The sequence below is a fragment of the Teleopsis dalmanni genome, chromosome X, assembly GCF_002237135.1.
Source record: "Teleopsis dalmanni isolate 2A chromosome X, ASM223713v2, whole genome shotgun sequence".
Classification (NCBI taxonomy): Eukaryota; Metazoa; Arthropoda; class Insecta; order Diptera; family Diopsidae; genus Teleopsis; species Teleopsis dalmanni.
Window position 1 is genome coordinate 72984551 of NC_051848.1, and position 12057 is coordinate 72996607.

A 12057-nucleotide genomic window follows, 5' to 3' on the forward strand; every position below is an offset into this window, starting at 1 on the left:
TTAAAAAAATTGGCGTCGTTTACACTCAACAATATGGAAAATATTTAAAACATTTTTAAGGTGAGTGCACACCAGCTGTATGAAATATGATACCATCAGTGGCGGGCTCGTATGAGATGTCTTAAAAACATTTTTTCAAATATATATTAAAAATATTTTAAATAATCTTTTAAGTTTTTTCAATTTTATTTTAAATTGTGTTTACCTACAAAACTTACAATTATTTTTATAATAAGTATCTTTTTACAAGTGGATTGCCCTTGTAATTGAAGCAATTATTTCTTATAAGAATACTTATAAGAACATTTAAATAATTGAAACATAATAATAAGCGTTTTTGGTGGCTCACAAATGTGGCAAAAAATGCATGCTGGCCTATATTCACTAAGCGGGACATTAGTATCACTGTTACAATCTGTAAAATGTTTCGGCAAATAGCAAATCTTGCATATGTGCACATAATGCAAGCAAATTACATTTTGTATAAAAATAAATAATTAATATAAATTGAAACGAATACGGAATTGAAAAGAAATAATAAAAATGTTGGAAATTACAATACAAAACACTGAAATTTTTTCTTTTTTTCCCAAATTTTAAATTTATGAAATTTTATCGGCCAGTATAGGCTAGCACCTTGTTGTTTTTTTGCCATACATGTGAGCTACCGAAAACGCCTAATAATATTTGAAAACCTCTATAGGCTATTGTTTATCTTTATATTAATCGGTTTGATTTAATGTTTTTTCATATTCTTTTTGTGTATAAAAATAAAAATAAGTCGGATTTATTAGTCAATCACAAAACTTGTGGCAACTGTTGTGATTCCTTTCGCAAATGAAAGTAATGATGAGTAAGAAGCGTTTGGGAAAATGTTTCAAGCGTTAAAAGCGCAATCGGCAGATCTGGTCAAACAATTTAGGCTAGTTTAAACATATTCTGAAGTAAGCGAAGAAGATTATAAATTTCTCACTTCTAAAAACATTTCTCTAACAGTTCACTTTTCTGACTTAGAGTGAACTGCTCTTCAGGTTGAGATTGAATACAATCCTTTTAATCGAACTCATACTCTATATATGAGTATGAGTATGGATTCTTGAAAAAAGCTTAATCATTTTTCATCCGTCCTGCTGCCCTTAAGTCAACAAGTAAATGTAAAACAAGTCAGAGGCTGCATTGAAGCACCGCTTCTGAACACAGTGCGTTATTGACAAAAAACAACAACGTCAATGTACTGACCATTCGTCCTCTTCTGTAGATTAAACTTTTCCCAATTTCTACGCTAAGTTAGCTATTGCGTTAGCTTTTAAATTGCGTGATATTAATGTTGCATTTGGCTTTTCTGAATCGTTTGTCATACAAGTATGAATTGGTTAAAACATGGTTTTTATAAATGCAAACTCAAGTTTTTTGAGATACAATGTTGTCTATGAAGATGGGTAGTAATACCCAGTAACGATTGTGCTACTCCTAACAGTAGCGATTGTGCTGCTGTTAGAAGTGAATTTCATAGCAAACATGTTTGCTAAAATAATAATAACAAATATATGGGTAGATTTAGCTTTTATAGCTGGTTCATTGATAACTCCATTAACTCTGGCCTTAGGTTTATTGTTCATAACCGGGCTTATTGCCTCAAGAAGAGCTGTTTAGCTCAGGTACAACTTATTCGTGCTATTCTACAGAATTTCGACATTATCCTCTGTAACAGGATCCTCTTAGCCAGGTGCAAGCATTTTGATACTAATATTCATGGCATTAAATGTGGAACCTAACAACTTGCATACGTATCAAACAATGCCTTTTAATGAAGCGTTTGATCAGCTTATCAATTACAAAGCTTTCCACAAAATTAGGGCATTGAGTAAAAATATTATAGAGTCACAATGCCATAGAAATTAATTTTTGTTCTAGGTATCTACTACTGGGTACCCAAATCACTCAAAACTCTGCCGACGTCGCTTCAGTCGTTTTTGCTTCATACCAAAGAAGATTTTGCAATATTCTCTGCTTCATAGGTTCAAGAAATTTTTATATTCCTTTTTTGTGTTTTTTTCTCCTTTTGCTCTTTGAGGTGTTGTTATTGCTTCCTTGAATTATAATGTAAGTAGTAAAAAAAATTATTCGCTATTTTATATTCATTCATGCCTACTTGCTTTGTGTTTAAATATAAACATATGGACATTGATATTTTTGTATGTAATTTCGGGGGCAAGAGATATCAAAATTTTATTTGCAGCATTGAAACAATTTTTCATTGTGATGGCATTTGAAGAAAGAGTTATAATTGTTTTCGTAATTAATTGTTATTAAGTATGGATTTTCAATTTTATCGCATTTACATAATATTTATATTAAATCTTAGGAAGTAATACAATCATAAGAACACATACATATGTATATAAAATAATTACCAATAATTCGTAAAACATTTTTTAAAAATAGTATGATTTAGCTTTGCCAAATGTATTACAATAAAATTATATAGAAATCGATTTAAGATTAAACCTTCAGTTTATATGGCAGTTTGAATAGTTAACGCTATTTTACATATATATGCACTTAAAAGATACTGAATAAGTATAAACGGAACATCAGTACAAGGGGTACAAGTGTATCGACTATTAGCTTTTGCAAGCGAATAATTGCCGAGAAATGGAGATTTATTTAAATAACTGCATAATCATTGATAGTTACTAGATCGACATACATGAAAGGTTATCGTTAATTAAATAGAAATGACAATTTTCATGTTACTAGTTGCGTACTAATTTCCAGACCACCTTTGAGGTATAATGCATCGCGCGTTTTTCTTTACATGGTGTCCCCAGGAGGCCTAGTCCATGTTAACGAAGAAATTTTGTTTAAAAAAAATAATATAGAAAAGAGATTTTTTTACTATTTCAAAGTTTTTTTTTATTATTTGTTCTCTATTTCGACTATAATTTATAATCGTTCTCAAGAATTTGAAGAACTTTAGTTTTTTATATTAATATACATTAGTATTTTCGACAAAAAGATTTTTTGCATATAAATGATAAAGAAATATATTATCACACATAAATAATTGGAAAATAGAATGGTAAAAAAGAAGAAAGAAAACAACCTGCAGAAGATTTTCCGAAAATACTCCAAATCCTGCCTAAAATCCTACCACAACAAGGGCCAATGACAAAACGACAACAAACAATGCTCAGGAATAGAGGAATATCACCACCAATAAGAGAACACATTTGTTCTTGCCGTTATTAGATATATATATGATACATTATTTTTTATTGTTTATATGTAGAAATTGCTTTGTTTAAAATATTAATGTATATTAACACAAAAAATTATAAATTGATCAATATCCCGTGAATAACCATAAAAAATAGCAAAAGTTTCTACGTAGTAAATATTAATATTTACATTTTTATACATATTTATTAACACATGTTTATTAATAACTATCTTAAAATTAATTCACTTAAACTATTTTGAACAATAATAAATAAATTATAAATAGATGTTATTAAGCCTGTATAAGGGCAAATTTGTAATATAAGGTCATATAACAATTTATGCCTTAGTCGATTTCACTTTCTCTACCATCCAAAGGAATTGCTTACGAAGTAATATAAGCAGAATAAAGTTCAGCAATTCAATTCGATGAAGTCTGCAGGCCCCAATAAACCAACTCAATAAATTATGGTAAAGTAAACTGAAATTTCTTAGGGTTTTTTTGCAATGCACTTATGTTAAAAGTTTTCAAATTTATTTATTTTTTTATTATACATCTTATAAAATGTTCCCAATGGTAATATCAAATTTACCTAATTTACCATACTCGAAATTTTGGTAAATACCAACATTCGCTGCCATACTGACATAATTTATCATTTTCCTCAATTTACCATCAATTACTTGAACTCGCACATGGTCAATTACATACAATTATCTTATTTTAGCTAATACTAATATAACATACATATAACTATTATTATACCTGATTAAAACAAAAAATTGAAATTGGTTGCATTTGCTTCAAATGTTCCTAATATAAGATCAAAAAATATTCATATTCTTTCAAATAAAAGTACATATGTTTATAAATATACATTTATACTCATACATATATATATGTAGGTCAGTAAACTTCCAAACAAGTAGGGATGATTGTCTTATTTGCATTATGAAGTGATATTAAATGCATGCAATTTTTACGTGCTGCTTGCTGGTGCCAAGCATTAATTGCAAAAACAAATAATTACACCAAAAACTAATTTCACTCTTTTCTTGTACTGCCTGCCTTCGTAAACAAGCAAATCTGTTTTTTGTTTTCAGTTTTGTTCTTCATTCATCAATAGTAAAATTTTTAGAAAGAACAAGCACAAGCGCGGCCGATCTAGCAGCAGCGCAGAAAGAAGAAATATCTTCACTCCGCCCTCCCGTGCCTGTTGCTGAAAATTTTAAAATTGAGTCATTGTGACTCTATAATATTTTTACTCAATGATTAGGGTGAGCTGAAATCCAGACTGGACGAACATTGTTTGCTTTGCTTGTCTCGATAAGAAAAATGTTTTCAGATGTACACCATCTCTGCATTTATTTAAAACCAAATTTTGAATTTTCCAAATAAATTTAGATGAGGTCATTAATATAGAAACAGATATAGAAACAAAATAAAAAAATGAAAGTTTCACTGGAAGAAGGTCAGGAATTGTATAAAGTGCCCTTATCGGTGTAGTTTTTTGGGTCCCGTTATTAAAACTTAAGCCATTTGGGCTCTGTCAGAAGTTTTAAAACTGGTTTGTTTTTTTTTAGAGCGTACCACTGGATAAAAGGAAAACGGTTTAAATTTTCAACCCTGATTCGTGCACACAGATTTGTATTATGTACGTTTTGTTGTTGCATTTGCATTTTGCTTATTTTATTTTCGTAGTCAAAAATAATTGCTTGAAAATAGTCACAGCAATTGAAACCCTGAGTATAAGTTTAATGTATAATTTTGGGCTGTATAATCTTCTTAATAGATTGCCGGCACGAGAAGGATGGTTAAAACTTGGAATTATATACTTGCGAAGAGAAAGCTTTGTTTTACATGGATTTATACCCGATCCTATACATGAGTATTATCGTGATTTATTATGCAGAGTTTGTTGAAGAAAGTCTGAGTAATCGTTTTGATATCTTGAACAACCTGAATTTTCCACAAGGTAGAAAATATCGTTTAAGTTACTGTATCGGTTCCAACTGACCAACTTGATGTGAACTTTACCTTAATCATCAAGAAAATCGATACATGTTGAAATGCCAAGATAAACAAGGCTATAGACGGTTGCAGTAAATAGCATGTTACTGAAGCCATTTAGGAATATGATGCCAGTAAAAGTTCCTTAACATTTCAGGAGTTTGCAATTTAGTTTACAACTGAATAAAGTGCTGTTTCCGCAGATTAATCTGTACGAAATGAGTACTGAAAATAAAATATTCTGCTTTCGCTTTCCTTTTTTATTAAAAACTTCTGGTTGTACCGTTTTTAATGAAAAGCTTAATAGGCCATGGGTCATTGAGGTTTTACAATTGAAAAATTTGAAAAGTACGCGAACACTTTCAAGTTAGAATCAAATAAATCATACGTTTTTATTTCTACTGACAGTTTTGCTTAAATTAAGAAAAAAACGATTTTTTAATTCCATATATGGTTTTTATTAATTTTAATCTTAATCATAACCGTTTTATCATAGTATGTGAAATATGTATTAATTATTTTATATATAACAGTGATATTTATTTTATATCGCAGCATATATGCAATATATTTTGTGTTATACTTTATATTAGAGTATTAGGCACTTACTAATTGCTTAAAAAGTTTGTTAAGATGTGAAGGATGAAGGCATAAGTATATATATATATGTATATAAATTTTAATGCTCTCTTACTATTTTAAGTAATGTCATTGCTTGTGCATTTTTTTTTGTGGACCATTATCACATAAGAAATTATACTCGGCAATACTCGAAACAGCTGTATGTTCAGCCAAAAATTAAATTAATTAAAATAATATAAAAGTTCATTGTTTTAGTTCATTACTTTATGAAATCCTTTTATAAAAAATTATTACTATACCTTATTTAGTGTGTTTGGGTCTATATTAATTACACTTAAATAATCTTTACTTATTTATTTATTTACTTTAAGTATTTTTTTTTTATTTATTATTAATATTATTAATATAATAATTGTCATGTTCATATTTATAACAGTAATCAGCTGTTTATCGACTTTATTAATATTTTACTTGAAGGGAAATTTTTGAAGTAAAATTCAAATCAATTTTGTACAATACAAATTTAAGCGCGGAAATAGAAAAATTAAAAAACAGACCATTCCATTTTATAATATATGCAGCTGACACTGTTCTAATTTCATTACGTTTACAGTGACATTGCTTTGTTAATGAATGTATTGTTTCTTGTTGGAATAACATTAAAAAGTAAATAAATTGTTGAAGACTTATCAAATACTTCGTTAAATAGATTTAATGACAACTTCAGAAAGAGAATTGAACTTTAGAGCTAAAAAGAGTAAGCTATGAATAAATCCGTTCTTACATCATGTTTGCAATAAGGGTATATTTTATTATAGCCTCAGAGAAAATTTCGGAAAATGTTCATATAGTTGCTAATGATCCATCCTTGGCGTTTTTTCGTATACAGGAGCATGTAAGAAAAGTGTTACCGCCACTTTTGGAAAAACGAAGTGAAGTTCTGCGGTTACAGAACAATTTGCAGGGACATTGTTATGATATGGAATATGCTTTAAGGTGATATTTGTACTATATTATAGTAATTTTACTCTACCTTCTGCTTCAGCTGTCTGCTTCTAAGTAATAAACAATTTTTTTGTTTTCATTTTGTAAAACCTAAGAGAAGTGTAATTTTACAGCAATATGTCAAAATTATATTGTAAAAGTTATTTACTATGCAATGTTCGATTTTCCGAAATACCTATTAAACAACGTGGACATAATTTTAGAGTTTCCTTAAACTTATAAGAAATTATGTGTCTCGTGGATATCATTCTATAGGGTATATGTTCAATGTATAAATGTGCAATAATTTTATTAATATCAAGCTTTTACTAGTGAATATTATCTGAATGCTTTTCTGAAAGTTGTAATAATACAGATGAGGAAATAACACATGTACCTACCCGTTTCTATTCGAAATCTATATTTTGTCACAGGACATAAGATTCGCAATGAGAAATTAAAGTCTGAGGTCGAACTGTGTTGTCGACAATATGCAAAATTCTAAGCACCTTTGCAAAATGCTCGCAATCTACACTAACTTTACAAAAATTTATTCTGCAACCATTTTATTGTACTTTCAAATAATAATTTACAATCTTTATTTCAATTTAGGTAGATGTGTTTATGCGTTATTCTTGACTCATAGCACAGTACGAGCAATGGTTATTTATGAAGAAGCAACAACAATTTGGAAATCACTCTAAATTGGAATAATGCAATTTAATTGTATACTGTCTTTGTGTGTTAACAAGCGGGTCCACGGCACAAATTTGACATCTGTCCAAAAAATATATAAACGGACAATCAAACAAATAAATGTTCCCAAAAACCATTAATGATAGATGTTTGATTATATTCAAAATAGTTGCATGTTCAGATTCACATGAATAACAATTATTTTTGGATTTGACTTAAATGTGTAAGAAATATTATGAAAGCCAAGTTTTAAAAGCCTCAAGGCCAGTTCAATCGTAATATTCAATCAGAAGAACTACACTCGTGTGTTCAAGTACAAAATAAATAAAATCTATTAATTTCAAAATTGACTTATGGTTTAATCGAAGATAAATTGGAGAAGTGTGTTCGACATTCAATTAACTACCGATCTATTTAGTATTTAATATTAATGTTTAACCACATCGATGATGGGGTTGGAACCTTTTTGTGGACTAGGATATAGTATGCTCCTTTCTCTTATAAAAAAAGGAGAACCAGAATAAAAAGATTACTGTGATAATATACCAGGATTAAAACAATCCAAATCAACCTATCAAAAGAAAAACTTAGAATCATCACAGGAATCCTAACAGGGCACTGTAAACAAAATACCACCTTACAAGACTTACGGATGCAAACTGTAGATTGTAGGCTCCTGCGAATGTATATTAGTACATATATTGGTGGCAATAAAACTCTGTAAAGTAGGTTCTATACTACTTATTATGGACGCAACAGGGCTTAGAGACCTACTCTCGGTAGCAGTGTCACATCCCATAACAACAACAAAAATTAATGGTTAAATTAAAATTTAATTTTCATTTAAAAAATACCGATCTAATTTTAAATAACAAGCTTATGCAAATATTTTGGTAGTATTGTATATATTTATTAAATATAAATATCGATATATTAATCATTGTTTTTAAATATAAATTTTTACTATGTTAAATTATTCTAATTAATTATTTTTACCAAACCATTTGGAAACTAATAAATTTTTATTATTATTTTTTCAGTGCGGTAAAAAATATAGAAGGCTCAGAAAGTATTTTAAGAAACATTCAGGAAATCGCAAAATCTTCAGTATTTTTAAAACAGCAACTGAAATTTGAAGATGGAAAAAATAAATCAAAACGTGAAAGTTCACGTAATTCTATGTACAAAAGATTTTCTGCCCACTTGACATTAGATTTTCCGGAACTTCCGGATTTTAGTGGGGCCATGAGAGATACCGGATATATGATGGAGACTATAATGACAACAAATAGAAGAGAGCATAACGTGCAACAAAACTCAGTAGGAGAATTACAACGATCACATACAACTTTGCATTAAATGTTAGTTTTTATAAAAAAAACAGCTGTTAAAAATTGTTGAACGTTGATTACATTGAACGGCGAGTTTAACAAACTAATTCCCACCTCTAATGGCTGCAAAGTGTCAGTGTAGAATATTTATTTAGAATTTCTAAGAATTTTAATTTTTTAATATTATTATTATAATATTATTATAATATTATTATTATAATATTATTATAATATTATTATAATATTATTATTATAATAATTTTATTATATTATATAATATTATTATAATAATATTATTATTAATATTATATATATATTATTAATTAATATATTATATAATATTATTAATATATATATTAATATTATTAATATATTATTATATTAATATTATTATTATAATATTATTATTATATTATTATTATATATAATATTAATATTATTATTAATATTATTATTATAATATTATTATTAATATTATTATTATAATATTATTATTAATATTATTATTATAATATTATTATTAATATTATTATTAATATTATTATTATAATATTATTATTAATATTACTGTTATAATATTATTATTAAAATTATTAATATTATTATTATATTATTATTAATATTATTATTATTATTACATATTTATTTTTGGTTGTTCTTCTTAATGTTAAACATATAATGTTTATATTCTCATGACAGTTTTATTTGTATATAATTAATTTTTATATTCTAAATATGTATGTGTATAATTATAATTCCATTTATTGCATGTTAAATTTATATAATAATTTTTAAAAAAAAGTATTTAAAAAATTGAAACATCAAAATTTGTTCTAAACTAAAGTTGTCTTATATGTCTCACAATTGTATTTTCTATTATGTTAAATATGTGTAATAATATTTATTAAGGAACTTGTTTAATTAAAAATTATCTTTATAAATTTAAGCATAATATAACATAATAAAGACTTTTATACATAGTCAAAAATATAAGAATGATATTGCTTTTTCAAATTGAGTAGGATATTTAAGTTATTTAACAAAAGTTGAATATGCCAAAAACAAATGTACATAAAATGTTTTACATGAGAGATAAAAGAAATCAAAATAAAAAAAAATAATGAACACTTGCAGTAGCAAATTTCTATTCGCTACTATTCGCAAAATATATATAGTTTCATTTCATTTTTGGTACCAAAGTACCAGTTACGTTAGGTTAGGTTAGGTTGGAGTGGCGGCCTTGTGTACCAAGAAAGCCTACTTGAGCTCAAATAATGGCCAGTTGTGGTACCACAGGAATAGCGATGGTTCGTATATAGACTAGGTGGTCAGTATACGACCAGCGCCGAAAAAGGCAGCGACTCCACTATTAAGTGAATGTAAACCAACTTAATAGTTCAATAAATCTGGCTAATCCCCTTTTACTGAAGGATGACAGCTCAGGCAGATCGGTAAGAAAAGGGGTCCGCAAGATTTTCGAGCTTCTCATACCTAAAGATGGGCACTGACACATGAGATAAAACACAGTTTGCTCCTCGTCCTCAGAGTAACCGCCGCGACAAAGATCGTTATAAGGAAGACCTAGTCTCATAGCATGCCTCCCATTGTGTAGTGACCCGTCAGCACCGATACCATAGTGCTGAGCAGATTTCGCTTTAGTTGAAGTAATTGACTGGTACGTTTTCTGTCCAAATTAGACCAAATCGACCTAGAAAGTTATTTCTAGGTCTTTCTATTTCTTAATCAATATTTTAGTTTTCTGTCAAAAGTTATTTGTAAACAAAAAGTAGACAAAATTAAAAAGTTTCACAAATATGAAAGCCGGGTTAGAAATTAATATAACGAAGACCACAGTAATGACAGGCAGACGTTAACGGGCAGAATGTCGAGTGTGTGAGTACTTTTAATTATCTTGACACCACGGTAACCTTAAAATGCGGTGCAGAAGAGGACATCACATCGCGAATAAACAAGGCGAAGCAACGTTTGGCATGTTACGCTCTATTTGGAAATACCAACAAATAACCACTCAAGTAAAAATTCGCATTTATAACTCGAATGTTAAGTCGATCCTGTTCTATGGTTGTGAGACATGGAAGCGTACAAATACAATTGATTCGCGTCTGTAAGCCTTCTACAATTAGTGCCTGCGTCAGATTTTACATATGTTTAAAACCAAACCGCATTAGTAATGCTGACCTCTGGAACGCCACCAACAAGACCCTCGCGTCTGTTGAAATCTGTAAATGAAAATAGCGTTAGGTTGGGTATATGTCGCGCAGACCGAACGAAAACATCGCCCGTCAGGAATAGTTAAGGCAGAGGTCGACGTGACAGCGCATCAGCAAGAACATGGAGAAGATCAATATAATTAGAAATGGAAGCTGCAAATTATTACTGGAATGATAATAGCCGTGAATCATGTAATACAGTTTGCTATAAGAGAATGGTCGAGGTCCTATGCTCCACTGGGAGATGAAGATGACAGAAGAATAATATTGTTCGTTAGTTGTTAGTTTTATAGTGTGTCCATAAGAATTCTATAAAATTGGTAACTTACAAATAAAATCTTTGTAATACTAAATCTTGACAAAAATTTTTTGTCTTTTATTTCGAGCGTTTCTTTTAATATATTTTTATACGTATTTCGGCAAATTCCCTTTTGCCTTCATCAGGAGAATTCCCAATAAATATAAGTTTATACCTAATCTAGACAGTATATGTTATTATTAAAGTGTAAGTTTTTGGTAAATCTGATCTTAGAAAATATATTTTGTGAAAAGTCAATAAAATAATAAGTTTCTTATATAATAGAAATTATATACAATACCGTTGTATGCTTCAGATTTCTAACCACTTCACTCTCCAGAGATAATACTATATCCCATACTAAAATGTCATCGACCAAATGTTGTAAATTTAAGTTTTCTGTATATTTCTGATTACCAGAGAATGGTCTCTTGTAAAGGTGTTTGCATTAAATTTTGACTGTATATCATTGAAGTGCTAGTTTTAATCAATCTAATATATTGGTCCCTAACGAAGCATCGCAAAATATATTTTATTGATAATCGCAATTGAATTATTATATTTTTCATGCAGTGAATATCAAAAAAATGTTGTTTAGACTACTGTTTTATTCTCAAGGTTAATCAAAGTTGGTCTGTAAATGCTTTCAACTTTTTAATACTCTAGCAACGAGGAATTATGTTACTCTTATGTGGGCACCGG

General features: G+C 28.7%; 1 protein-coding gene across 1 annotated transcript; it reads left to right on the top strand.

The window, feature by feature from the left end:
- Window positions 1-6439: 6439 nt before the first annotated feature.
- Window positions 6440-8876, top strand: LOC119689000 (BLOC-1-related complex subunit 8 homolog). The gene is made up of 3 exons (XM_038103719.1): window positions 6440-6572; window positions 6634-6811; window positions 8536-8876. The coding sequence occupies exons 1-3, from the start codon at window positions 6530-6532 to the stop codon at window positions 8852-8854; spliced, it is 540 nt and encodes a 179-aa protein (XP_037959647.1). The 5' UTR covers window positions 6440-6529; the 3' UTR covers window positions 8855-8876.
- The last annotated feature ends 3181 nt before the right edge of the window (window positions 8877-12057 follow it).

Bases quoted from the DNA above. Each gene is read 5' to 3' on its own strand.
- LOC119689000 (XM_038103719.1), top strand. From the start codon at position 6,530: ATGACAACTTCAGAAAGAGAATTGAACTTTAGAGCTAAAAAGA. The intron at 6,573-6,633 runs GTAAGCTATGAA...ATTTTATTATAG, and splicing joins GAACTTTAGAGCTAAAAAGA to CCTCAGAGAAAATTTCGGAA. The intron at 6,812-8,535 runs GTGATATTTGTA...TTATTTTTTCAG, and splicing joins GATATGGAATATGCTTTAAG to TGCGGTAAAAAATATAGAAG.